The sequence below is a fragment of the Panthera pardus genome, unplaced genomic scaffold, assembly GCF_024362965.1.
Source record: "Panthera pardus isolate Hobbes unplaced genomic scaffold, ASM2436296v1 HiC_scaffold_4, whole genome shotgun sequence".
Classification (NCBI taxonomy): Eukaryota; Metazoa; Chordata; class Mammalia; order Carnivora; family Felidae; genus Panthera; species Panthera pardus.
In genome coordinates, this window is record NW_026526969.1 from 18,826,913 (window position 1) to 18,854,727 (window position 27,815).

Genomic DNA, 27,815 nt, shown 5'->3' on the forward strand with positions numbered 1-27,815 from the left:
CCTCTCACACTGTTTCAGGTTGTCTGCTGGTCATCGAGTCCACACCACCCAATTTGGTTTCATTCTTAATTTCTCCACTTTAGTTTGGGGTCCACTGATTCTGAGGAGAGGTGCATGAGAGATTTTTTAGGTGCCATGGTCAGTGCTGCTTGAGTCCGCCAGAGATTATGGCTGGATTGTGCAGAATGAGATTCCCTGCCCTCCTCTGACACCCCAAGTCCCCTGTGCCCTGGCCGGTCCACAGACTGGGTGCTCACCGCCCGGTCCGCGGAGGCTGCAGCTGCCGTGAAGAGGCGTAGAGTGTGGTGAGGGCACTGTTCTCGGAGATGTTGCCATATAGGTCTTTCCACATTGTTTCATCTCACCCAGAGCTAAAGTGAACTGATGGGGACTCATGTAGCCTTTCCCTCTCAGGCAGCCTCTGTGACAGGTGCCTTAAATCAGGGCGGGAGTCACTCCCAGAGCCTCTGAGGGGCGCAGGCTGCTGGTCCAAGATTGCAGAGTTGTGAATCAGGCTGCCTGTGGAGAACTGGTCTGGGGAAGAAGCTGTTCCAGGAAAGAGCAGTCCTATCTGTAGCTGAGACAGCTGTGATGGGCAACTGACCGTGCCTACACGTATACCTGAATTTTCCACAGAACCCATTTCTTCAAATACGAAGAAACACCAAACTTCATGTACAGAGAACTTTTTACAGAAGGCAGACCTTTTTTTGTGTGCGTGATCCATCCTCGTCTAACCCATCTGGCAGAATGACTTACGAAAAGGGGTCATTTTGCTGGTGAAAAGCCTCTTTAGCGTTATCAGAAGTTTGATTGGACATTGACAAAAATTTTTGCAGTTTTTAGAGCTGCTGTAGCTGTTCCTTAACACAAAATAGGATGAATCGGTAGTATGTTAGCTGTCTTTCAGGTTGGTGGCAGTCAGTTAGGACATGTATAAAATTCTCTACCTGGTCTGTAGCTGTAACTGTGATGTACAGGCAAAGCAAAAATTTAAAACTTATGAAAACAAATAATGCAATGATATTAGGATATACACTTTTGTATTTTTATTCTTATATAAGGTTATTTGCTGGCTATTGTTGGCCTCTAGTTCAGTCTGTGTTATTTAAAATCTAATATATGAATTATTTGGATTGAATTCATGTTCGGGGCCACGTTGTTGTATGTATTGATGTACAGCCTTGAATGTGAATAATTATTGTAAACTATATTTTACAACTTTTTTTCTGGCTTTATTATATAAATTTTCTATTTGGTCAATGATTTAATCATATAATTTAATGAATCTGTTTCTTCTCTTTTTTTCAAATATTTGTGCTGTAGACGTAGTTACTGGATGATGAATTTTCCACGTATGCTCGGTAGTCTTGTAATAAAAAAGCATGTAGAGTGTAGACGCTCGCTGACGTAACTCTTCTTTGATGGGGGCGCGGGTCCGGCGCGGGCGTGACCAGAATTCCGGGCCCGGAACCCGGCGGCCGCGCGCCGCACGCGCGGGGCGGAGGCCGGCGAGCCCCTCGAGCCCGAGGCCCCGCTCCGGCCGGAAGGGGGCTCGGCCGGCCGCTTTTCCGGACCGGAACTTCCGCCCGCCGCGTGACACAAGGGCGGGCGCTTTACGAGGGCGGACCCATGGGCGGGACAGAGTTCGGAGGACGGTATTAAAGACTGGACGCTTCCGGTAGACGGCAGCTGTGGCGGGGCTTGCTGGGATCATGGCGGAGAATCACTGCGAGCTGCTGCCGCCGGCCCCGGGCGGCCTCGGGGCGGGGCTGGGGGCTGGCCTGTGCCGCCGCTGCAGCGCGGGGCTCGGCGCCCTGGCCCAGCGCCCCGGCAGCGTGTCCAAGTGGGTCCGGCTCAACGTCGGCGGCACCTACTTCCTCACCACCCGGCAGACGCTGTGCCGGGACCCGAAGTCCTTCCTGTACCGTTTGTGCCAGGCCGACCCCGACCTGGACTCGGACAAGGTGAGGGCCGCGCGGGCCAGCCCTGGCAGCGGCCCGCCGCACGCCCCCTGCCCGCGCTGAGGAGACGCGCCTCGGGTCTCGAGCCTCGCGCGCCCCTTGTCACCCGCCCGGCCCGAGGGCACCCGACCCCCCCCCCCCCCCCCGCCCTGGGCCGGGGGAGGAGAGGACGGCGCCCTGTCGCCCACCACCCTCCGGGTTTCCCAGCCGGCGCACCTCGGGCGCCTCTCTCTCGCCTTCTCTTCGGCGGAGGTTTCCCAGACCCCGGACCGTGCCGTGGACCTACTTTCTTTCCCCCTCTGGGTTCTTTTGCCCCTGGTGTGTGAACTTCTCTTCTGTGTCTTCGTGTACTAACTGGCTCTGGAATCGAAGGACCCTGGCGTCTTCTAATCTTTTCGCATTCCAGACGTTTGACTTAACGTTGGCGTGGGGGGGGTGGGGGTGGGGTGGGGGTGTTGACACGGGTGACCTGCCTTTCCCGGTGACTTGCATTTAGAGAGTTGGCGCTCCCTCGTTTACGGCCACAACGTGCACCCACTCAACACTCAGAAGGTGCCGCCCGTCGAATAATTTTTCACAGAAAATGTTGCTCGTGTTAAGGGGTGGCGAGGAGGGACTAGGTAGGATTTTTTTTTGTTTTCCCCTGCTCTTCCGAAAGGATAGCAGCTTCTAGGTTTGCAGCGTGCCTTTCGTCTCCGCAAGCGTTCGTACTCCTGTGCAGACGATACAGAAACTATCCTATCACCTCTGTAAGTCTTGTGTGGCCGAGGAAGAGCTTCTCAGGAGCTGTCTGGATTGAAACTCCGAAAAGGCTCTGTTGTAAGAATAATTGTTACCTGCGTTTATCCCAGGCAGCTCACGTCCTTTTAACTTTGTTGGGTCTTTTCAGTTGAGCCTACATAATTGCACTGGGCTCTGTGCCTCGCCAGCTCAACGTTTGCCAGGCATAAGTCTTCCCAGAAGGACTCAGATCCCTTTTCAGGTTCAAGAAGGCTGACAGAGACCATCCTTGGTGTGGCATGACCTTACCATCAGGAAACGAGAGCCCCTGAGTTACCACCACACCACTTGTCGTTGGTAGAAATCAGGGTTGGAGTTGCTGGCAGTCTAGTCTCCCTTGTCACCACCCCCAGCGGTTTCCATTGCTTAGTTGACCGAGCTCTCCACTCTCAGAGAATTGACCTCCCAGAAAATGACAGTCATCTCCAGGGTAGAAATAGCCTTTTGTTTGCTGTGATTTTCCTTTTATAGCATGGGTGTATGTCTTACTGTGTTGTTTTTGTTTTTGTTTTTTTTTAAAAACAGTGGGTCACAGTGGCCATTCACTTGCATTTCTACTCGAGAGTTCCTGTTTTGTGTATTGAATCAGATTTGAAATTGCTCTTGTCCACTGGGTTTTTTTTCTTTTTCTTTTCTTTTTTTCTTTTTTTTTTTTGAGGCAAAGTCTCTCTATTCACTAATACAATTAAGACCCAATTAACGATAGCTTGCACAGTTAAGTCAATTCATCCCTTTATTTTGCTGTCTCAAGACTACTTAAAAAATTATGCATGACTGTAATAATCGTCCTTTGGGGGAGGTAATTAATCTAGCAGCATATATCCATGTTGCTTTCTGTCATCATCATCCACTCAACCACATCTCATTTCCAAATTGTAACACCGAAATTTAGAACACGAAGCGGCAGATTCAGATTTTGTCTCACAGAGTAGTTGTTAGCAAATAAGGGTTAGTTTTTGTCACGGATGATGGGAATTTGCCAGAGGGAGTAGTGTTAATTCACACCGGTCACGGTGGTAGAGTACCTTTACTTCAAAGAGAAGAAAATGTGGAAGATACTGGGTCCTCTCAGTTTTTCCCCTCTTGGTTCCGATGAAAGAATGCCTCCCGTATTTGCTCCCAGATGCTGAGACTCTGAGCGAGGATACAGAGGATGAGGGCGGAGGGGAAGGGTGTTTGGAGAAGTGGGATGCCAGCGATTCCATGATGAACGAGGAACAGGATGTTGATGCACGTGTCAGAACCTCGAAGCCCTCGGCCCGTAGTTAAAGCGAATGAAAGCATACCTGGCAGATATCCCTAGGACTGGACGTCAGCACAGCCCAAGTGGAAGATTCCAGCTGGGCGTTTGACCAGTGTCGATTGAGCTCCTGGGCTCCAGCAAGCTGGTGTGTGGCTAGGCGTTGGGTGGGGAGACTTGAAGGGCAGTTGTTCCAAGAAATGGGAGACCGGGAACCTTTCAGGAACCCGTGGGTTTGGAGTTCACTGGGAGAGTGCCTGGAGCTTGGAAGCCGTGTGGGAGATGTGCACCAAGGGTGGACAGACAGGTTGTCTTCTGAAGATGTGGACAGACAGGTTGTTGGGGAGAGTGGGGGGTGGGGCTGCGACCGGTCCCCCTCCCCCCGAATCCATGTTCCCTGTCTCAGGACTGAGCCTGGGACCACCGCCCACCCTTTCTGAACTCCAGACCCTTACCCTCTTGTCTCATGTTCTGACTCTGGGCCCACTGCTGCCGTGCCGTTCTCTTTACGGACAGCCCGAGCACGAATTCTCACTTCCTCCTGGGGTTTCCTCCGGCGGGGCTGTGTCTGGGGTGTTCATTTCGGTATGTGCTCTGCTGTCCTGGGCCATCTTTCTCCCAGGCTCCTGTAAGGGGCAGGGCAGGCGTGATTCTTCTTCCCGGAAGTGCTTTGTAAATACTTGACGTGTGATTCATTTGGGTTAAGTCTCTTTGTATTCCGTGGTACCTGGCCCATGAGACATTGTTGAAAACAGGTTAGAGTTTGTTTAGAGCTGAATCAGCCCCTGTTGCAGTGTGGAGATGCTTTAGGAGTTGAAAGGGAAACAGGAAATACTGCTGCTTGGTGGTTTGAAACCACTCAGATTAAGTAGGATTTGAGGTGGGTTCAGTGTCTGCTGCCGCGCCAGGCCCGGAGAAAACATGAGCTTTTGTCCTTTGACGGGGCCATTGTCCTGGCTCCGGGGTTGCAGATGCTGTGGCGTCAGATGAGTTTTGGAGGGGTGGGGCTTGTCACAGTGCTTCTGACGACACGTCACTCGCAGTTCTTTGCCTGTGCTCACTCCGGGTAGACTCGGTGTTGGCAAGAGTTTCAGACAGAGTTTCGGTTGGAAATATAGTGGAAGGGATTTTACAGACAGGGTGAAGTGACGGGGGTGTGGGTGGAGGTACGAACTCTTAAGTCGCTTGGCAAGAGCAGTGGGGATTCCTCAGAGTGGAAAGAGCAGGTTATGTTCCGTGTAACCAAATCAGAGGCGAAAGGCTAACTCCCCAAATTTTTAAGACCATCCCGGGCACTGGTGACAGCTGTGTCGTCCTGTCTGAGGCCCTGAGTGGGTGTCCTGAGACCTGGGTGCGTTGCATTTCACGCTTTGGTTGAGGATGTGGCTCTGAGCGTGTTCTTAGCCCCGACCGCGTGCTGTGGCTGGTCTGGGACCCGAGCGAGAGGGGCCCCCCCTTGAGCTGGGAGCAGCCTCTCCCCTCCCCCCAGGGGAGAGCAGGTGCTTGCTGGTGGTGCCCACATTTCCTCTTCACAGGGCACCTGATCTGATGGCCCTCGGACCTGGACCAGCCCGTGAGCCCAGGCCGGAGAGCCCTGAGAAAGGACTTGCCTTGCCGGCGCCTGAGGTTGTCCCCGCTGTCAGCCTACGAAGGGCAGCCCAGGAGGAAACGCTTGGCCCTCCGGACCGCTTCCTCTTTCTGCACATGCAGCCTGTGGTCGCTCCTGCCCAGCAGGACGGTGACGAGTTTGCTTTAAAGCAGTGGTCAAAAAACTACCCTCCATCAGGTGTCTTGCCTGATTTTGCAAATCGAGTTTTATGGGAAGGCCCTGGTGCCCGTTTGTTTGCGCGTCGGCTGTGAGTGGGCGCTCGCCACTCCCTCCCAGGACGCTCCGGGCCGACAGTGTTTAAAGTCCATTAAAGGAGCTGACTGTGCACCAGGGGACGTTTGTATATGGCCAGGGTGCTCCACCCATGCTGCAGAGCATTTCGGTATGGAGCTGGGGAGACGGAGTGTCTTCTCTGATGGCAGAGGTAGACTGGGGACTCGGGCCTGACTTTGACTTTGGACACACCGTAACCCGCTGTGTGGCCTTGGGGTAAGCTGGTGCACCTCTCTGAGCCTGAGTTGTGGAGGAGCCTTATGAGTTCAGGAGGAGGGTGTAGGTCACAGCACCTCCACCCAGCTCCTGTGTGGGCTCCTTGCAGTAGACGGAGAGCACCGGTGGCAGTCTTAACTGTTTGCTTGGTTTTCAGAAAGAACTCTTTTCCCTCCCCTTCAGAACTTGTTTTGTTACCGCTTGCTTCTTATGTATACTCTTGGAACCACCGCAAGCCTCGGCCGGCCTCCCAGGGCAGCGTGTGGGAGCCTGGCCCTCCTGCTGCCCCTGCTCCCCCCCCTCCCCCCCCACAGCTCCTGGCCGATCTTAGGGCAGGCCCCAGAGGGCGGCTCCCCAGTTCCACCAGTGCCATGGGGGAGGGACACAGCTTCCTGGGCAGCTACCGAGTTTTCTTGCAAGAAATTTGAGGTCTTTGAGCCTGGAGAGCGCAGCTCCAGGGTTCAGGTACCATCCAGCCCAATGAATGAAATGGGCTTGAGGCATCCAAGTGTGGGTGCGACACGAGTGTCTCTTCCCGTCGTCCACATCCCGGGGGGTTCTCGTTTCCTCAGCAGCTGGGCTTCCAGGATCTTTGCAAGTCAGGGTTGGGTGGCAGCAGTGCTGGAGCGGATGAGCTGGACCAGCTCCAGCGCATAGGCGGAGGTAGGAGTTGTGAAACAGGCAAGGGAGAGGCAGGCAGCACGGTGCACCAGGTGGTCGTCGCTTGAGGCAGCGGAGGGGCCACGGGCCTGCCCTTCGGTCCCGGCAGGAAAGAAGGGCATCCTCTGACCCGGGTCTGCCAGCAGGGCCGAGTGTAGGCAGAGGGCAGAGGCCACCTTGGAGGGAGGGCGGTGGCTGTCGGAGCCGCAGCGGGCTCCGTGTGAGCCTCCGGCAAGGCGCCCTGGCTGCAGTGTGCTGCCTGCGGCCACGGCGTGGCCGACACCCGGGGGCTTGGAGACCAGCCTGGAGGCGGCCACGCCTCCGAGTCAGTGGAGGGGGCACTGTGGTCGGGGACCCTGGGTCCTTCCCGTGTGGTGCTTCTGCCACAGGGAGTCATGGTGCCCGCCTGTTCCCGTCGCTCGTTGATTTTCTCATGCCAGCAGATTTATAGTGAACACACGCATGCCCACCACCAAAGCAAGTAACGTGGCATCTGTGGAGGGTTTGCGTGCAGGTGTTCTGCAGCCGGCATGTCTCTAGGGAGGGACGCACCTGACAGAAGTGTTGTAGCAGCTGGGACCTGGACGGTTGGCCCACGGGCTGGCAGGTCCGGTCACGGGATCTTGCCCAGGACGATCCCCTTGCCCCAGCGTGACCGGCACCCGCCTCTGCGTGCACGGTGGATGCGGCGTCTGCTCCCAGGGGGAGCATCCCCATGTACCCTGGGGTCCGGCGGGACCCACGTGGGTGGGCCCTTCACACGAACGCTCGGGTTTGCTGCTTGGCGAGCTCTTGTGAGTCGTGTATGTCATCCTAAATTCCAAGTTGAATTGACATGTGGCCATCTGGGACATCCTGGGGGGGAGGGCCCTGCGAGCCGAGTGCAGTTTGAGGTCTGAGGACGTTGGTCGCCACGGGCAGTGCCGAGGGTCGGAATGACCCAGGACCCTGACACACGTGCCCTGTCTCTGTCCAGAGTCCTGCGTTTCCTGTGTTCCCCTGACGTGCGCAAGGGTGTGTCAGCTCTCAGGGTACACAGGGCATCTCGGGGCTCGTGCAAGGGGCGCTAAATCAGAACCAGCTGGCACTCCTGGGCATGGGGCGGGGGTGGGGGTGGTTGTGAATTTCAGTGCCTCACACATGTGTCTGGTGCCTCCATTTCATCGTTCGTAATCGGGGACGTCTAAGGCCTCTTTGGGATCAGGACTTTGACAAACTATAGAAAACAAAACAGAAGAGGGCAGGGGTTGAAGGTTTCATGTACGAGTGTGAAATAGTCACGTAAAATGGATAACTTAAGAGTAAAACCTAAGTATTTCTAATAAGGTTCATCACAGAGGTTTGTGCTCAGAGGAAGGATTCTGTGCTTTTGCATTTAGATTTCAACTGGGAAATTTGACAGAATTGATCTTGGTTTAGCTCAGGACACCCCGCCCTCTTCAGGTCTTGGTGGTTGTGCGTTCTCTCCTGCACCCAAGTGGTGGTGACGCTGTTTCCCGGGGTGTTGATGGAGGTTGTGAAGGTGACTGAAGGTGCTCCCCAAAGAGCGCTCACATGTCAACAGAATCATTCTCCATTTATTGTCGTTGATGTGTTTTTTTCTTTTTTAACGTTTATTTATTTTTGAGACAGAGAGAGAGCATGAACGGGGGAGGGTCAGAGAGAGGGAGACACAGAATCGGAAACAGGCTCCAGGCTCTGAGCTGTCAGCACAGAGGCCGACGCAGGGCTCAAACTCACGGACCGCGAGATCATGACCTGAGCCGAAGTCGGCCGCCCAACCGACTGAGCCACCCAGGCGCCCCGATGTTTTTTTTTTTTTTTTAATGTTATGTTTGAGAGAGACAGAGTGCGAGGGGGCAGAGGCAGAGAGACAGAGGGAGACACAGAATGGGAAGCAGGCTCCAGGCTCCGAGCTGTCAGCACAGAGCCCGACGCGGGGCTGGAACTCACCAACCACGAGATCGTGACCGGAGCCAAAGTTGGACGCTCAACCTTCTGAGCCACCCAGGCGCTCCAAATCATTCTCCATTTAGAGTCTTGTGTGAGAGCCTGACACCCCTGGCCCTCGCTCCTCATTGCCATTTTCAGGACCATGTGGTTGTGTCAATGGAGTGACCCCTGAGGGGTGAGCGGCCCCCACTTCGTCCACGGTGCTTTGCTGGGCAGCGCGTTCGATCCTGCCCTGAACCTGAGAGCCAGGTTTTGCTTCTGGGCGCAGAGTAGGCAGGGAGAACCTCAGGTTAGGGGGCTGTTTATTGGGTGGCCCGCTGTGTTTCCGGCCCTTTCGGAGCATTGATTCCTATCCGGCAATGTGAGCCAAGGGTGGCTGGTGGGCCCGGAAAGGAGTGGACGGGGTGGGCGGGGCTCCCGGGTGGTTTCAAAGCAGGATCGGCCTCCCTGCCTCCCTGCTGAGGGACTACAGGTTGGGTGTCTCCTGGGAGAGCACGTGATGTGGGCTTGGCCCTACCTTTGGTCGCTCGCTGGCTCCTCTCCGGGAAATGACTATGAGCACGGGGCTCATGGCCGGGACCTGATGATCTCTGTGGCCCGGCAGCCTCTCCGTGTGGGGCCAACGGTCTAGCAGCCTAAGCTCAGGGAGGCAGGGTTCCAGCTTCCCATGGAGACGCTGGGCTCAGCCTCGGAGGGGGGGCCCGCTGGGAGTGGCACCCAGCCGACCTGCGCACCAGCCAGCCGCCTGCTCCGGGTGTGCGGCCTGAAAGCCTGAGGGGCGTTGGCGCTCAGTACCGTTCGGGAGCCAAGGCCAGCTTCCCCCGTTTTAAGCCTTTAAGGTACATGTACATTTTTAAAGCCAGCACTAAACAAGTAGGTCAGACGCTAATTCACTGAGAAGTGGGGAAGGTCAACAGAGGGAAATGATTTGTCAAGAAGCAGTCTTAATTCTGGCTCTTTTATAAAAAACACAAACCTCACCACTCTACAAATGTAGCACACGCTCATTATATAAATGGAGGGCAGGACAGAAAGAGGAGACGGGGGACCCGCGAGTCTCGCCAGCAGCCGGCGTTGACGTCTTGCTCCAGTTCCCTGCTGCCTGTCGTAAGTGTGACCAGACCGGGGTCCTGCCCGCGCCCGCGCCCGCGCCGCTCCCGCACTTGGCGTTGTGGGTGTCGCCAAGATGCTTCTCCCTGGGCTTTTGCTTAAGTAGCCTGAGACTTCGGAATTGGGGTGTTTCGTTTTGTTCTCTCTTTCCGTGTTCTGTACTTTCCTTTATTTCTGCCACAGGATAGAGGCCCCAGGGCCGCATTCCCAGCACAAGCACATGAGGTGCTGAGGCCCCTCGCCCTTGTGTCAGCGTGCCGGCCGCCGTGTCCAGGGTCTGTCCGCCTGTCCACGGCCCAACCACACTCACCAGCTCTGGAGCGTGCTGCTCACGCTCGGCTGCTCAGACACGGGGTTTTTACAGAGGAGGTCCTGCCTGTGAGCGTGAGAGTCAGTCTGATCATCTGGGCAGTAGCCCAAGATCAAGGCCCCGGGGATTTTTGGGGTCTCGGTGTAGGGCCCCCCACACTTCCTGTGGAAATTGAAACCTCCCAGTGAGCCCAGGTAAGAGCCCCACGTCCTGTCGCTGCTGCCCGCCCTACTGCCCTTGGAGTCCCTCCGACGGAGATGAACCCCCAGGAATAAACTGGTCCGGAGAGCCCTGGTGGGACTCCGTGGGGGAAAGTGCTTAAGTGCCGCTCTTCAGCGGCGGGGCCGGACAGGCTGGCCTCTCACTGGTGGGGGTGGCACGTCCGGGCGTCAGGTTACCCAGGGCACAGCCTGCCACACAAGGTCACTTGTTCTTTAGCATGTTGGGGTCCCGTCAGTGAACCCGCTGTTCTGGGTCCAGGCGGGCTCCCCCCGAGGCAGGCTCGGGAGGAGGACTCTCTGCTTCCCTCCGGGCCGGGCGTGCGGGAGTCCGTGTGGAGGCAGCCGAGGGGCCGAGCCTGCCCACCCTTCCCGTGGGGGAAGCGCGGTGTGATGCCGGTCCTCGAGCCCACAGTCTGGCCCCACTGAGGCCTGGGCCCCGTGTGATAGGGAGGTTCCCTGGGGTGCCCTGTCCCCAACCGACCACTTGCCAGCTGTCTGTTGAGGTAGCAGCGAGCCGATGAATCATTCCTGAGCTTGGTGATGTGCACACGTCACGTGCTGGACTCTATCCCACCTGAAGGTGGGGGTGGGGACAAGTCCCCCTTGATTCCGTGTTGTGGCAGCACTGTCTCTTTCTTTCTAGACCTTGGGTCCTTGGGCCTTGCGTGGAGAAGAATAGGGGTCCAGAGAGACAGGAGGCAGGGGTCCTGGGACAGTGTCTGACAGGTGCTTCTCAGATGGGGGTGGCGGCGTGGGGTTGGAGCACGAAGATGGACTCGGGAGGTCTGCGTGCAAGCGGTGACCCGTCCTGGCCGGAGTTTGGGCGGAGGGCCCGGGTCCTGCCGCCGAGCTGCAAGGCTCCGGGCCCCAGCGTCCCCACACCAGGGTGCCGTCACTCCCCCGCAGATGGCTGTGGCTCGCTTTCACAGGCATAGCCCCCACGCCTCTTATTCTGGGTGGGCCTCTGTGGGCTCTACTCCATGGAGGTGTCCTTCGGAACTTCCCCCGCCCCCGTGCCAGGTCGGCGTGTCTGCGGACCTGTCCGGGCCGTGGTTGAAGCTTGCCGGCAGCTGGGCAGAGGGCCCTAACCCTCAGAGAGGCCCCGGGCATCCCCCGGGAGGAGCCAGGGCCCACCTAGAGGAGGGAAGCACCTTCTAACGGTATGTTGTGAGGGCCTCACAGACTCCGGAACTGCCGCACGGGGCGAGGCTCCTTTGTCAGAGATCCCTGGGAGGCTCTGGGACCACCTTGCAGCGGAAGACAGGCTTGTGCACGCACTCACTCTTCCGCCTGCCTCTGACCCCCTCCCCGAGGTGAGGAGGCCGTGGGCGCTCGCCCCGGAGGAGAGTGTTGGGACAGCTTTTAGACGGGAGGAGGCAGAGCAGCTCCTCCGCTGTGTGTGTGGCGCTGCGGTCGCCTTGCCGCCTGAATACGGCGAGGCGATTCTGCTACCAACAGAGCTTCACTTGGCCCAGACCTGGAGTGGAGACAGACCGGGGTGCGAGGCTGCAGATGGCCAGAGGTGCGCGGAGCCTCAACACCGTGTGCCTGTGGCTTAAGGGGCGCGCGCAGACCCCACGCCCCCGCAACCCTGTGCGTGCCTCCTGGCCTGGGGTCATTCGTGGGGACGCTTGCTTTCTCGTGCGGGACTCAAGATGCTTTGTTCTTTGCAGGATGAAACTGGTGCCTATTTAATCGACAGAGACCCCACCTACTTTGGGCCCGTGCTAAACTACCTGAGACACGGCAAGCTGGTCATTAACAAAGACCTCGCAGAGGAGGGTGAGTTGGGGACAGGGGCCTGGTGGACAGGAGGACCTTAGGACGACCTAAGACACAGACCCCTCTGAGCCTGAGCTGCCCTGTGAGGCACAGGCCCCGTGTGCTGGGCCCCGAGCACTCCCATCCCCGCAGAAATCCCAGGTGCCTGCGTCCCCTCGCTGGCTCCTGGCGGCCTCACAGATGTGCCCCGTGGGCAGCATCTCTCGTGTGTCTCCGAGAGACGGGGCCGGCTCGCTGCCTCTCCCCCTGTCTTCCTCCGGAAGCGGAGACTTCGTGGCCTGCTACAGTTGAGGGGCCGGGTCGCCCCCCCCACCGTGGGCGGCTCCAGGGGCCTAGTTAGCAATGTGGCTGGAGCTGGGGCTCCTCCCCACGGACGCCGCTAGTTCTCACCGCTGCTTTGGCTCCAGCGGTCACAGACACGCCCGCCGTGGGAGCCCTGGGGACTCCTCGGTCTGGGTGCGCTCTCCTTCCAGGGCAGCACTGCGCCCTCGGCTCCGACTCCTGTCTCTGCTCAGACGTTCCGTGCGGTCGCAGCAAGTAGAGATGCCGGGAGCAGCCGTTCGCGCGGCTTAAAATGTCACGAGGGCCCTGCGAGGTCCAGGGCGCTCTGGCTCCGGCTGTGACCGAGGTCCCGTGACGAGCGCCCACACTGGACTGGGCTGCTGCTTCCACCCTCGCCGCTTCCGGGTCGTTTCTTTTCTGGGCCTCCAGACCCGGGTCGGCGTCTTCTCTTGAGGTGACCCTCGTGGACGCGCACTCGTGTCGGTGGCAGTGCCTTGCCTTTGTGCTCTGCTCGTGGAGCTCTACAATTGCAGACGACACTTCCCTGCACGGACTGTTTCTGGGGGGGCTGCAGACAAGCGGCTGCCGCCCGTCTGCTCCTGCGAGCACAGCACGCGTAGCATCCCAGCGTCCCTGCGCGGGAAGGGGCCGCCTGCCCTTCAGGCCGTGAAGCCCCCGGCTCCCACGCACAGGCCTGAGGGGCCGGCCAACAGCCTCACCTTCTAGTTGCAGCCTCCCTGAGGGCAGCCCTGAGGAAAGATGCCGCCCACCCCCTCCCCCACCCTGTCCGTGTTGCCTGGAGACCTGGTTGGGCCTGAGCGGAGTTGACTCCGAGCTCCTGGTGCTGCCCGTGCAGGGACACGTTGTACAGAGTGAGGTCTGGCCGGGACACATCATCTGGAATGCCCGTGAGCGATCTTGAAGCCGGGCCTTCTCGGTTTGTTCCTTAGAACTTCCTGGAGCTCGAGGGATGCCTGGGTGGCTGGGAGCCACCCTCTCAGCCAGCCACAGTCTTCCAGTTTAATGGGGAAACTGAGGTACCAACTGACTCAGCCCTTCACGAAGCCACTCGGCCGGGCCTGGGCCACACATTCAGGGCAGTAGATGGCCCACGGGCTGTTGGGGTAGGAGAGAGTGCCACCCCGGTGTGCCCAGTGCAAGGCTTGGAATAGGTGCAGGTGTGACTGTGCACCCAGCAGCCCACCCGGGGTGACGCGTGCCAGGAGTAGGGTCAGTAAGCGCACCCTCTGCCCTTGATCCTGGGGAGCCCCGCCGAGGGCAGCAGTGTCCACAGGAAGCCTAAGGGACCGGGCTGAGGAGCTGCCAGTGGCCGGGCCAGGTGGGCTGTGGTTCCACGGCAGGACAGGGGTGAAACATTTATTCCTGGGTCTGGTGAAAACTAGGCATTTTTCTCCATTCCAGGAGTGTTAGAGGAAGCGGAATTTTACAACATCACCTCACTAATAAAACTTGTAAAGGACAAAATTAGAGAACGAGACAGCAAAACATCCCAGGTAAGACCAGTGGCTACTCTGCCCGCAGCTTCCAAGGCCTGACACGTAGGCACCGCTCGCACCCCTCCCTTCTTGCCGACCGGGGGCAGCCTCTGCGCGAGGCCCCAGGATCGGCGCTGTCCTGTCTCAGTGGTCTTTCTCCACGATCATCCTAGCACCTCATTGCTTGCTCTCTAGCTGCCTCCTCTGGTGCTGCTGGCTGGCACTGTGGCCTGCACTCTGGGCACATGTGTCCAGTCCTGCCCAGCCTACCCTCAGGGAGCCCCACTCCAGGGGGAGGGGATAGACTTTGCCACGGAGGGTGTGGAGTGGGTGTGTGGACATCTTAGGGCATTGTAGGCAGGGACGCAGCAAGTGCAAATGGCCTGTGACAGGCGTGTGCTCAGCCCACTGAGAGGGCTAGTGTGGCCAGAGGGAAAGCAAGGGGGGAGCTGGCAGTGAGTTCAGGGGTAGACGCTGGAGGTGGGGGTCCTGCAGGACAGTGTAGGTTCCACGAAGACTTGGCTTTTATGGGGAGAGAAGGGCTCAGTCAGCACTCCGTGTGCCCGCCTGGTGGTGCAGATCCCCTCGTGGGACCCATGCGCACTTGGCCAGTCAGCAGTGCCGGAGCCAGTCCAGCCACTCTGCTGCCCATTAGGCCAGAGTTTGAAGCGGGCTGCGTCCGGCATCTTGCGCAGAGGGAGGCGTCGAAGGGTCTGAGGCATTAGTTTGCTGTCGTGTCAGCTCCGCGCTGGCTGGCAGAGTGAGCGGCTCCTGTGGGCAGGGCGGGGTGGGGGTGGGGGGGTTGGACCGTGGAGTGGGAGCTGCCTCAGTTATCTAGAGGCTCCGCCCGCATGAAACCCTTCCGCTCCCCCTCCCCCAGCGGGCTCTCCCACCGGGCGCTGCAGGCCCCTGGCTAGAGCGCTTGGCCCTCGTCAGACTCTTGTTGATGACCTGGCCGCTCAGAGTGGCTGGTCCCAGGCCCACGGCGTCCCCAGTCCTTTCTCCTGTGGGAGCCTCTCGGGTGCCCTGACAGTCGGGAAGGATCCAAGGAGGGGGCAGGACACAGTCACAGGCTCCCTGGTCATCTCCGGCCACTGGCCACTGCTTTCCCCTCCATCCAGCTGTATGACACAGTCTAGCCCGGCACCTGGCTGCCTCTGTGTCCCCCTCTGCGGGGGGTGGGGGGACGCGGTAGAGGAGCCTCTCCTCACAAGGCCTGGGGCCGTGTGACCGCTGTTGCTTCAACGTCCCTGTGCTCACCTCCGGGTCACATCCCCCACTGTCCTCCCTCTTTCCGTTGGGACCGCCGCCTCCTGCCCGAGGAGCAGGTCGGGAAGGACAGGCTGCTGGCGGGCGAGTCCCCGAGGTACTCTCAGCACCCGAGACCGAGCCTCGGCCGCGGCTCAGTGCAGGTCGTGGGTGCGTCGGCTGGTGGGCCCGGTTTTCTGAAGCCGCTTCACTGAGGGAGGAGGGAGGGCTCAGGGCTGAGCGCCTCGAGCGTCTCACAGCTTTTTCTGGCAGCGGAGCCCGAGGCTGGTCCTGCGAGGCTCCCCGGGCCTCCCTGCCGGGCCTTCCCAGCTGCCTGCGCTCACGCACGGTGTCCTCTTGTGTCCACGTCCCGCCAAGGGTGCTCTTGGGATTTCAGGAACGTGACTCATTGTATTTTGCAGTTTAGAAATAGAAATACTTGGGGAGGCGGATGAGGAAGTGGAAAACGGCAGCTGTCTGGCTTGTTGGTTTTGCTCTGGCGGACGCATTCGGGGTTGCTTTGCGCCCGACAGCCTGAGCCCGAGAGCTGGAGGGCGCAAGCGGCAGTCTCGCCTGGGTCCCCTGCTGGGCCGTCCCCAGAATTGGCGCACGGGGCAGGGCTGCCGGAGGGCACGCGGCCCGACTCGTCTGCGGCTCTGCTTCCCCCAGGTGCCGGTGAAGCACGTGTACCGCGTGCTCCAGTGTCAGGAAGAGGAGCTCACGCAGATGGTGTCCACGATGTCTGACGGCTGGAAGTTCGAGCAGGTGAGCCCCTCCCCGCCACGCCCCTGCCAGGCTGGGTTGCCACCAGCCTGCGTGGAACCTTTAATTACAAAGGCTCCACCCGGGTCCTCGGGCTGCTGGCCCTGAGGGCCAGTCATGAGGCGTCCGTGGCCTGTGGTTCGCCGTCCCCACGTGTCCTCCGACACCTCACGGGCCGCAGCCTGCGCCCTGTCCTGATTGGACTGGTGTCTGGGGGTGGGGCGGGGGGGGGGGGGAGCTATTCCTGGAGCCCCACCCCCACCCCGACACAGAGACCTCCATCCCCGCTCCCCTCCTCCTTTGCGGGGGGCCGTTCTCTGTGTCTCCATCTGGCCTCTCCCTGCGTGTGTGGGATTGACAGCCACGGTGTGTGTGGGCCTGGCCCCACCCTCTTGTCCCCTCGCGTCCCCTCCCCTGAGGGCCGACCAGATGGTGGCTTGGGCCCCTGTGTGCTACGGCTGGCACAGATGCCCTTCCCGGTGGGGCTGCCCTGCAGCCCCCAGTCCCCATCCCGCCCACGAGTGGAAAGGTGCTGCTGGGTCCGGCCCAGCCACGTCCCCCACTTTCTCTGCCTGACGTGAGGATGCGGGTGTTCCTTCCTTCGTGGTGCTCCGGCTCCCGTCCCGTGTAGCCGCGGCGCCAGCGTGGCCTCGGGGCATGTCCCGGGTGCCCTCACGTTCCTGTCCCTCGGGCAGGTCTGGGCTGAGGTTGGGACTTGTGACCCCACCTGGCCCCCAGCCCCCCGTAGCAACTGCCCCACTCACCAGGCTCCCCTCTGGCCTCTGGAAGATTCCTCCGTCAGTAGCTTCTGTCGGGCGTGGGTTCTGGCCACGGTGCGCAGTCCTGCCCAGAGAGAGGGTGGGAAATGACAGCGTCACCCGGCCTCCCCTCTGATTAAGGCCACATCTTTTCTGCGGGTCTTTAGAAACAGCGGATCATGTTGTAGAGCGCCCTTAAATGTCACTAGGACAGGTGCGGCGTTTGCATCGTCCCTCCAACCTGGGGCCAGCTCTCCAGCCTGGCAGCGCAGCAGGGTGAGTGGTTGGTCCCTGGGGCCACCAGGGCTGCTCTCTGTCCCTGACGATGTTGGAACTAGGCCTGCCCTGCCCCATGCTGGGGGTCCAGGTGGCTTCTGACCTCGTTAAACTCATGCCAGAGACCTTGCAGGGACAGGAGTCCCCACTGGCCCTGGTGTCCTCCCTCACATGCAGCCTAGACGAGGGCTGGAGAGATGGGGCTGCAGTCACTGGACCGGGTCACCCTCCCCTGGAGCCCAGTGCACAGCTCTCCTGCACGGGCTTCTGTCTTCCTCATCATGGCCAGTCTGAGGATTCTGTCCTTAACCCCTCTGGGTGGGTCTCTACTGCATCACACAGGCCAGCTGCCTCTCTTCCCTTTGAATCTTTAAGAAAAAAATTTTTTAATGTTTTATTTATTTTTAAGAGAGAGACAGAGCGTGAGTGGGGGAAGGGCAGAGAGAGAGACACAGAATCCGAAGCAAGCTCCAGGCTCTGAGCTGTCAGCACAGAGCCTGACGTGGGGCTGGAACCCACAAACCGAGAGACCATGACCTGAGCTGAAGTCACACACTCAGCCGACTCAGCCACCCAGGCGCCCCTCTTCCCCTTGAACCTTAACCTGCTTTGCCCACTTTGTGCCTGGAGCATGTCCTCCTCCCAGTTCTTGCCTACAAAACTCCAGAACCGGTCACGTTCGATGAGAAATGCTCTACTTCTCAGAAGCAGGAGCGGGAAACACTGGGGGAGAAGTAGGGCGAGAGCCCCGACCCCTGAGGGGTCCTGCCACCACGCCTGGGTCATCAGTGATCGGCCGTGAGGCCAGAACAAGGATCTGAGGGAGGTTCAGAAGAGGCTGGCATGCCTCGTGAGAACGTGCAGACCGTTGTCAGGGGCCACACGCCCGCAGCTCAGTCTGCACCCAGGGCCGTGTACCCCCAAGGTTCGCGGGCGGTAGGACACCTCTCCCCACGTTAGTGAGCCTAGAACAGACTTCGGAGCGGCAGGGAGACCGTGCCGCCTGCTCTGCCCTCGTCTGGCCACGAAGGCTGTACGCTTGCCGCGTGGCCTCGCCCGCTGCCCCCGCCGTGTCCTCCTCCCCCCACAGTGCTGCTCGTAGCGCCCCTGCCTTTGAAAACCTCACCACGGTGTCAGGCTTTCTTTGGACTCGTTTTGCGTTTAAAAGCGCATGAGCCTGTGGTGGCTCCGGGCTAAGCTGGGCCGGGCGGGTCGGCCGGTCGGGGGGCACCCGCACCAGCCGAGCCTGAGGTGTGTGGAGGCCACAGCGTGCCGGCGAGCACCCCTGAGCTGACCCTTCCACCTGCCTTCCCTCCCCGCACCACTGTGCACCCTCCTCGGTTAACGGCCCTGGCGGGAGGGGGCCCGGTGGCCGCAGCAGGAACGAGCAGGGCGCCCGGGAGCCCTTCACGTGTGTGTGCTCCGCCGCCGGCTCTGAGCCAGCCGCCGCTGCCCCCTCGTGACCTCCCAGCACAGGCTCCCTCTCCTGGGGCCCCACCGGAAACCTGACGGAGCCGGATGTCCCAGCAGGGATGGGCACGCGTGGTGTGTTGTGGGACGGCGTGTGTGCACGCGTGTGCCGTGTGGATGTTGTGGGACTGCGTTTTCCGTGAGTTTGTCAGAAACCTCTCGTCCGAGACCTGTCCCTTAACCTCCCGAGTGCCGGCTGTCTTCAGCGTGGGTGTGGGTGCCAGGCCAGGGTCTCCCTGCCGGTGGGGGAGGGGTGGGCGCTGGGCCGGGGTTCCCCTGCTGGTGGTGGAAGGGGAGGGGTGGGCGCTGGGCCGAGGTCTCCCTGCTGGTGGGGGAAGGGGAGGGGTGGGCCCTGCGCCAGGGTCTCCTGCTGGTGAGGGAGGGGTGGGTGCTGGTCTGGAGTCTCCCTGCTGGCGGGGGAAGGGGACGGGTGGGCGCTGGGCCGAGGTCTCCCTGCTGGCGGTGGGGGGGACGGGGAGGGGCGGGTGTGTGTGCAGTGCTCCAACCCCATCACGCTGCTCTCCTCTGTCCCAGCTGGTCAGCATCGGCTCTTCCTACAACTACGGGAGCGAGGACCAGGCCGAATTCCTATGCGTGGTCTCCAAGGAACTGCACAACTCCCCGTACGGCACGACCAGTGAGCCCAGTGAGAAGGCCAAGGTAGGTGACTGCGGGCTGGCGGGCTCCGGGCACAGCCGTGGACACTGTAGCTCCCTGCCCGCGGAGGGGCTTGTGGCCACGGAGGCTGCCCTTTGCAGAGCTGAGCTCGTCTCCTTAGGGCCTTGTCGTTTCTCGTGGTTCGTATCGCGCTCCCGGCCACACAGGCTGCTGGGAGGCTTGTGCACCTCGTGCTTGTCGTTTGCAGTCCCGTAGTTCTCCCCTCGTGTCAGAAGCAGAGTTCTGGAAGGAGGGACACGTAGACCCTGTGGGTCACAGGTGGTGGAATGAGGGGTCTCTGAACACAGGCTCCCCCGTGGGGCGAGCCCCTGTGGACTCCGTGGCCCATGCCGTCTGCCAGCACATCTTCTAACGGGCAGAGTTGCTTCTGGAAGTCTGTCTTTTAAGTGGTGCCGTTGTAGGTTGTTTTCCCGAGGACTTGGGACGTCCAGGCTGGAGAGCGCCCCCCTGTCCCCGCCTCAAGTGGCACCTGCCTTAACCACATCCATCCTGGTCTCGGGGGCCGCGTTTGGCTGGTGAAAGCAGCAGACTACCGGGAGTGTCGCCTTGCTCGGCCCCTTGTAAACTGTCACCGGCTCCCTGCCAGGCACTGGCTCTTCTGCCTGCCAAAGAGGCCAATGTGGCCAGGGGATAAATGCCTGGACGACCGTGCTGTGGGTTTGCATGGTAGCCTCGTGGCCCGGAGCCGCGGCTGGCCTTGTCCAGAGGTGGCAGGTTCTAGTGGCCTCTCCTCTGGGCTCGTTCCTGGGGTCACTGACTCCAGATGCTTCCGTTCGTGGCAAAGTCCGGTACTGGCCGAGGCTGGCACCACCTGGCGGGACTCCTGGGCCTGCATCCAGCCTGGGGGGTGGGCGGCCACGGGTGGGGGCCGGGCTGGGGCGGCACCCCTGGTGAGCACAGGAAAGGGCCGCAGCCAGGATGACTTTAAACCGGGGACTCCCCAGGCTTCCTCAGATTCGTGGCCTGGGTGGCCTCCGGCCGGATCGCCACCGGCCCAGAACTGCCCCGTGACCCTTTCAGGGGCCCCCGTGGAGGTGTGGACCCAGGAACAGACAGCAGAGCGTCCCCCAGCATGTTAGCTTTCCCGAAGTGGCCATCTCCGCGGGGCTCGAGGCAGCTTGGTCATCACAGCATGAAGTTCTGTGTCTTCACGACAGGGTGACTGTCTGGGACGCAGGGCGTCCGGAAGGGGGGGCTCCTGTCCACGGCCCGGCCTCGGCACGTAGCTCGTGTGCGGGATCCAGGGCAGCCTCTGGGTCAGGGAGCGTCCCCGTGGCACTGGGCCTGGGACGAGCCTCCCGTGGAGTCTGGGGTGGAAGGTGGCCCCAGCCTCATAAGGAGGCGGAGTTCTTGTGTAAGTTGTTCATTTTTAGAAGGTTTTATTTCTGAACTTGAAAAGTTTTCGTGGCCGAGCTTCACCAGGGCAGCCGCCTGAGCTCATTTCCCTCGGGCGGGGCTTCAGCTGCAGAAAGCTGCGTCTGTGCTATGAGGAAGCTCCAGGCATGACCCCAAATCCCTCTGCTTTTGAAAACGTGGCCCTATTTTTCTCTCCAAAAATACCTCGCTCTGAAGTGTTGCAGCCACGGTGACTTCTAAACGGGGGCAGTGGCGGGAGCTCCCCAGGAGGCGGAACCATGGTTGGGGCCTCCAGAAAGTCGTGGAAAACCACTGGGGCCGGACTGGGGGACAGCCTGGTGGCAGCGGTGCTGTGCGTCCTGAAGATGGGAGTCAAGCGGGGGCTTAGTGAGGGCAGCAGTCCACACGAGGGTGGAGACCGCAGGTTCAAGGGCTTCCCGGACCCCTCTGCCAATCTGACGTTTGCTGGAAGGACTTGCGGAACTCTCCCGCGGCAGGGATGCGTGGGGACGGGGGCGGTGGCTGAGGCCAGGAGGCCTGGTGGACACGGAGCTCCCTCATGTAGTCTGTGGACTCAGGACCCGTGGTAGCATGTGGAGCACCGCCCGCCAGCGATGTCCCCCACCTCTGTGTCCAGAGGTTTTACTGGTCTCGGTGAACTGGACGAGATCAACTGATGATTGATCAGTGACCGATCTCCCACTTGCCTGATCACAGTCTTCAGCCACCGGGCCAACTGACCCTACCACTGTCACGTTCTTAGACCGTCATGTCTTCTCTGGAGCCAGCAGCATAGGCCAGACCTCGATTGGGCACGGTTCAGTTCTTCACCGAAAAGAGGGAAAGAAGACTCTGGAACTTGGGGAGTGCCAGGCCCAGGGAAAACGGCCATGTGTTTGTTTTTCTCCATGGCCCGTCTGGGCCTGTGGGTTCGGGGCCCAGGACCACCCCCGACGTGGGGCAGGTTCGTGTGTGCGTCACCACATGGCACCATGGGAGCTCCTGACCCCAAGTGCCGCCGCCCTGGGTGGACGCGGCCTCTCTGGGTGGGCTTCCCCCAGCTGCCCCCCGACCCCACCCTGCACTGACGGTGCCCTCTCTTCTTCTCCCTTGCCGCATGCCGCGTGCCGAGCCAGAGCGACGACGAGGAGACGGGTCCCGATGGGGATGACTCAGATTAAGTGTAAATGTCATGGTGAGCTCTGTCACCCTTGAAACTGACCACTCACCGTAGTTTCCTTGACCCCAACCCTTCCTCCGCTGCATTTTTCCCATACCTGTAGTTGACAGAGAACCTTCCACGCTTGACACTGACTGTAGATCTCCAGTGGAGCCAGCCTATCTGTTTCCTTTAAGACATCTGCATGGGTAGCCCTGGAACCTGGGCTGGGGTCTCCGAGAGCCCTGTGTATCAGGCTTGACAGGACCTCCTCGCTGTGGGGGTCAGCGGGCTGAGGACATGGGCCTGCCCCTCCTGGGGGCTGGCAAGCACCCAGACCCTGGCTCCCCGCTCCTGTCACTCTGCCGTGGTTTCAGGGCCACAGAGACAGGGCTGTGCCTTAGCGGGTGGACCTCAGTCCCCATGCCAAAGCCCACAGCGCCTCTCACCCTGAACTTCACACAAGGGATGCTGAGAGAGGGGAGTCTCTGAGGACTTTCTTTCCGTTTGTCCTATGATGAGGGGCTCCGCTAATGCTCCCTCGGCCCCCAGCTGCTCCCCACGTCTCTGTGTCTCCTGGCCTCTTCCCTTGCCCAGCTCTAGAACCCAGCTGTGTTGACCACCAGCAGGGGCCACCTGCTCTGTGCCCTCATCTTGAGCACAGGAAGTCACCTAGAGAGGGCAGGTTGCTGGTGGGCGAGCCAGGTGTCATCCAAGGAGTTCCCCTGCTCCCTCCAGGGCCCCCATTCTCGGACCAAGCCATACAGGTCGGGGCTCCTCAGCCTCTGACCCGGGAAGAGCTCGGGAAACGCGTGCAGCCAGCCGAGCACTGAAAGGTTGGCCGTCGGGCCTTGAGAACTCTGGACTGGGGATTGCAAACTCAGAGCGGCATTTCCATCTTTAGTTATTTTCTCGATGATCGTATAAGTATACAACATCCTCGGTGTTGCCTCTCGACCCTCCCGTCCTTAAATATTTGTTATTTGGTTCTTTAAGGAAAGTTTGCAAGCCCTGGTCTGGGCTGGCGACCTGCAGTGCAAGTCTGCTGTGTATCTTCAAACTCCCCGGTAGCCACGGTGAGAAAGTCCAAAGAAAGGCAAATTTGTGCTCATACTGTCAATTCAGTACGTGCAGAACCTCAGAACTCGTGGAGATACTTACTTTCCTCCTCGAAGTCTCTGAGACCACACGCGTAGTTTGTGTTAGTGGCCCCCTGTTCGGAGCTGCCGCGCCTGGGGCTCAGCAGCCACATGGGCCGTGGGCTCCTGGATCGGCCTGGCCGGATGCCGAGCTGTGCTAGGAGCCTGGGCAGGTGCTGGGGGAGCATGGGGGAGCCTGCCTGCCGGCCAGGCACTGGCTGCACCCACCTCCTCCTGGAGGTCAGTCTTCTCTCAGCCCCCGCCCCCCGCGGTTCATCTTGCTCCTCCCCGGGGAGCTGCTCTAGGGGCCTGGGCTTGGCCCGCTGAAGCAGCGTCAGCCTGCCTGGGCCCGTCCGCCGGGGACTTGAGGGACACAGCTGGTGTCCGTGAGAGGCGGCCCAGGTAAGAACCCATGCTGGGTGGCCTGGCCTGTGACTGTCACAGGTCCTGGGAGGGATTTTCCATCCTTGTTAGGAGGCGGTAGTTGGGCCTCACTCTGGTGGGGGCAGCCCCTCCTGTGTTGTCACCTTGCTCTGGGCCACGTTGCGGTCGCATAGGCTTCCTCCTTTCCGCTGTGATCTCAGATGCTCCTCTCCTCTGCTGGGCTCCCTCAAGGTGAGCGGCAGCTCTGTGCTTCATGGGCTCCCACCGATTCTGGCTTGCCCTGCAAACAGCAAAGATGCTGGGGCTGGGGCTGGGACCAGCATCTTGGGAACAGAAGGGACCTGCAAGGGCTGAGTGGGTGTGTACGATCATCCCGGTCACCTCCTTGGGCCGTGTCCCTCAGACAGGGTCCCTCTGGGCTGAGGAGGGATGTTCAATCTGGGGTGCTGTTCCCCCATCACAGCAGAAGGTGCACCGTACAGGAAGAAAAGCGGGGTCCCGGGTGGTGGGCACAGTGGGCCGGAGAGCATGAGAGCATGCCTCCTGGGTGTTCGGAGCCCTCAGAGACGTGCTGGGCACGGGTCCAGGGACCAGCAGGGGCATGTAAGGCACCAGGGCACAGGCTGGAGTGACCCTCAAGAATTTGTGACTCCTCAGTGATTCCGGACAAGTGACAGAGAGTGACTGGTGCCCCCGTTCCTGTGGTCACACTGCTCTGGGCAGCCACCCTGGCCTGTGAGCAGGTGGTTGGGGGCTGGTGGGGCCTCCCTGGAGACTCCGTGGCCCGAGCAGCCGTGTGGACCTGGTGCCAGCAGGCTGGCCCCTCCCGGGGCACAGTCCCACCTTGTGCCTGGGTCCAGGGCTCAGAAACAAGGTGTCCTCAGAGCCAAATCTCACTAAGCTCCGGAATTCGAGCAGAAGATGCCTCCAGGAGGCTAGCTCTCACGCTGCCGACACTGTGGGCTATCTCCGGTGCCCACCTTGGCCGGGTTGGGCCAGGCCGGGACTCAGGACGTTTCTCGTGGTTATCTGGTGTTTAGCCATACCGTACATATTGATCGAAACCACAAGGTCTGCCAGCTCTGAAGCCCCCACCTGGGGACACAGGGCAGTCCCTTCCCCAACCTGATCTGCGTGGGGTTCGGCTCCGCAGGTGTTTGCCAGGACTCAGGCCTGTCCCCAGGTGGCTCCAGGCCTTGAGAAGCTCCCAGCCTGGTTTGGGGGTGGGAAGCAGAGATGCCAGGGCTGAGGGAGAGTGGGGGCCTTGCTCTGTCCCTGAGATGCCGAGGAGGAGTGACAGACACAGGGACGGGCATCGTGGCCGAGGAGCATTGGGCTCTGCGGGGCTGCAGCAAGGAGGGGTTGGCACCCTTGAGGTGTCCGGTCCAGTCACAGGGAGGCCAGCACACCGTGAAGCAAAATGTCAGCCCTGCTGGGCAGCGTGCAGGGTGAACTGGTGGGTTTGGGGGTGATGGGGTAGTCCTGGGGGCTCAGGCTTCCGGGCTTTGTGATTAGTGCAGGGTTGAGGGGACACTGAGGGGACTTGGTTTGTGATGGGACACGGAAAAAGAAAGAGGAGCAGGCTGTCGGGGGACCGACGGTACCTGGTCATACACGGGTCTGCAGCCCAGGACTTAGCTAGACTGGACACTCAGGACTTGGTGCCTATCCCACAAGCCCTGGCACCCTCGGCGGGGAAGAGCAGGGGTGGCTCTCAGAGGACCTCTGGGCCCTTGATAAGGAGCCACTGGTGTGGGAGGTGGGGGCACATATGTCTGCCGTGGGCCAGGATGGAGAGCCGGAGGGCCCCTGGCAGAGGGCCAGAGGTGCGTGAGACGGCCCCCTCAGTGGGGTCTCCCGGCCCTTCTCTGCCCCTGACCTTCGTGCTGGCCTCTTTGGCCCCCTGGGGCCCCCCGGGCGTGGACTGGGGCTCTTGGGCCCTGCTTCTGGTGCAGGGCGCCTCTCTTTGGGGCCTGGTGGCTCCCAGCTGGCCGCAGGCCGAAGCCCTGTCCGGCACCTGAGTCCTTACTCTCTGTGTTTGGCGTTTTCAGATTTTGCAAGAACGGGGTTCGAGGATGTGAGAAGCATAGTGTTGACAGCTGAAGAAACATTTTATCTTTTCCCAAGATGCAACGATCTGCCATGTCGAGGAAGCTTGGCCGTGAGAAGAAACCTGCTTTTGACAATTTCTCTAGAGATCTGGGTGTGGATCCTTTTTTGCCTCTGAGGTGGGTGGTGAGAGACGGGACCAGCTGTCTGAGGCCCGGCATCCCCACTCGGAGGAGGCGTGCTGGCCAGGTGGGTGTCCCCACAGGGCCCCCGCTCGGTATCCCGCGTGCCGCATGGGCCCGAGGCAGGATGCTTCCAGCCAGCCTAATCACCGAAGAGCATTTAAAGGACAGCGTTCTTGGTGCTACATAAACAGTCTATAGTGGAGCCTGGGCCTTGCTGGTAGGAAGCGGCTGCAGCGCCATGGCCCAGGCTCTGGGTGCCCGCTGGCACCCACATGCGCACCAGGCCCTGGTCCTCGGGTCGGGGAGTCTGCCCTGCCTCCCAGGCGGGAGCGGTTGGCAGTGTCTCGCAGCCCCAGCGGCTCCCGGGAGAGGCGCCCTCCGCGTGTTCACTACTTTCCGGGCCTCGGCTCCCCCGGCCTGACCCTGCCTGGAACAGTCGAGGCTTCTCCATTTGTATTTTCCAGGCAAGAGAACTTTGCACCCCTTCTTCCCGAGTGTGGATGGACAACCTAGCGTTTTTACTTTTTAGAAATGCCTGAAAGTGTTGCTGCGTTTTGGACCGATGTGTTAAGTCACTCAAAGGGAGGCAGAAGTCCGTCTCGTGCGGCCCACCCTCAGGCTTGTGGGGAGCCGTTGCCCGTCAGTGCCTTTGTCTCGCCTGGGATGGAGGCCGGGGCGGGAGGCCTGTCCACCTGGCTTCCGGAGCGGAAACTCCGGGTCACGCCGAAAATTGGATGTTTACAGTGCATCACAAATCTCTCTTGCCGGCTCTCTCATTTTCTTTGTCTAACTATGCAGTTCTCTGGTGTTTCTGGGGTGTTTGAGACTTCACACAACCTGCACGGGCTCTGCCCACACGACCTGACATTGGAGCCACTAGAATCCCTGTAGGAACCGCTGCTCGCATGCTCTGAGGACAGGCCTTCCTTAGCTGGCCGTGGGGGCCGTCCGCGTGCGGGGGGCCTGGCTCGGACGTGCAGCTCTCGCCTTCCTTGCTAGGATCGCTGTGCGCACTGACCGCTGCTGGGTGGGGCGGAGGCTCTGACATGCTTCGTTTCCAATGCTTCTGGAGGCTTCTCGCCTGTGCCCTCTTCTCCTTTGCCAATGACCTGATTAACCTACTTCTCCAGCACCCAGGACTTACCTCCTCCTTTTTGTAAGGTCTGTTGTATGTTGTTAACTGTTGGCTTCAACCGTTCATAGCAACCTTTCTATAGGGCACATTTAGGTCCTCGTGACCCGCCCTCCCGGTGAGCCCCAGGGAGGGGGGCAGCCCCTTAGTGGCCTACGGGTGTACCTGTGGGGGCCCTGCTGGCCACTTAGCGTCGTTTGATTTGTGACCTTGACATAATAGATAGGCTTGTTGTTTTTTAATTTAAAGATATTAAGACTTAATTCACTAAAATTTATTCTAAGGGGATATTTATACTTTTATACTTTTTTAGGTATCCGTATTTTATCAGCTTACAGCCTAAGTTTCCCCTGAAAATAGCGAATAAAGTTGTGTATTTATGAATGAGCAGAACAACTGTTAGTGTCTTAAAATGTACGGAAAAGCAGCTGCTGCAGAAATGCTGCCCTGGGCTCGTGGTGACCTGGACGCAGTCAGTGGCCAGGGCGGAGCCACCTGTGTATTGGCTGCCTGGCGAGGGCCCGGCGAGGACCAAGGCACAGCAGAGCAGCACGTGCCCATCTCCCACCTCCACCAGGCCAGCCCCGGCCGCCTCCCCTACCTCTTGCTGGCATCATGCCCCCATCCCCGGGGAGAGGAGATCGTCTTCGAGTGGCATTGTTAAGGCACTGATGCCTCGCGGCGTTGAGTGTGTTCACCTGTCTCGTCTCTCACCCTGGCCAGAGGCACCAGCTGTGTGGAAATTTCTCCGCATCCAGGGGCACGTCCCGCCAGCGTGCGGCCTCTCTGGCTCCCCCTGGTGGCCACGGGCTGCCCTCCACACTTGGGGGAAATTCCCGCCCCCTGTGCTGCAGCCCCGCCCCCCTGAGGTTGGGAGGGGTGCCTTTGATCCCAAAATACTGGAGCATCTGGCTGCCCAAACCCCCAGCCGAGTCCGAGTGTCCATTCTGCTTCCAGGCATGCTGCTGGCCTGGGGCCGGGGGTCCCCGGGGTCCTGGGGTTTGTCTTGCCAGCCCAGGCTGGGGAATGGGACCTGCTTGCCCGGGGGGCGGGGGTGCTGAATTCTCAGGCGCTCAGTGCACAACTGGGAGCGCGTGGGGCAGGACTCCAGATTCTGCCTCTGTGACTTTGCTTTCTGCACAGACTGAACTTGACATTTTCCAGCTCTGGGGATAACAGAACCTGAACGTGTCTTCAGGTCCCTCTGCCAAGGTCTTGCGTCTTCCCCATCAAAGCCCCGAACTTGTCTCCTGTCCAGGCGAAGGACTGGAAACCGCCGGTCATGAGGCTGAGGGCCCTGACGCGGTCCACTGGGCAGGCAGG

The 27,815-nt window shown here is 60.1% G+C and overlaps 1 protein-coding gene across 2 annotated transcripts; it reads left to right on the plus strand.

Moving 5' to 3' along the window:
* The first annotated feature begins 1,678 nt into the window (after positions 1-1,678).
* Positions 1,679-26,879, plus strand: KCTD5 (potassium channel tetramerization domain containing 5). 2 transcript variants are annotated; one of them, XM_053893829.1, is made up of 7 exons: positions 1,679-1,967; positions 12,010-12,118; positions 13,823-13,914; positions 15,814-15,909; positions 18,945-19,070; positions 21,581-21,639; positions 25,178-26,879. In XM_053893829.1, the coding sequence occupies exons 1-6, from the start codon at positions 1,716-1,718 to the stop codon at positions 21,623-21,625; spliced, it is 720 nt and encodes a 239-aa protein (XP_053749804.1). In that variant the 5' UTR covers positions 1,679-1,715; the 3' UTR covers positions 21,626-21,639; positions 25,178-26,879. The 2 variants fall into 2 exon arrangements, with proteins under 2 accessions (XP_053749804.1, XP_053749805.1); XM_053893830.1 differs by lacking the exon at positions 21,581-21,639 and having other exon boundaries at positions 1,680-1,967.
* Positions 26,880-27,815: the final 936 nt, after the last annotated feature.

What these genes read in the sequence shown, in the direction of transcription:
- KCTD5 (XM_053893829.1), top strand. Translation starts at nt 1,716, where the DNA reads ATGGCGGAGAATCACTGCGAGCTGCTGCCGCCGGCCCCGGGCGGCCTC. An exon ending in GAGACAGCAAAACATCCCAG is followed by an intron (nt 13,915 to 15,813) that starts GTAAGACCAGTG and finishes TGCTTCCCCCAG; the next exon opens with GTGCCGGTGAAGCACGTGTA. An exon ending in ACGGCTGGAAGTTCGAGCAG is followed by an intron (nt 15,910 to 18,944) that starts GTGAGCCCCTCC and finishes CCTCTGTCCCAG; the next exon opens with CTGGTCAGCATCGGCTCTTC.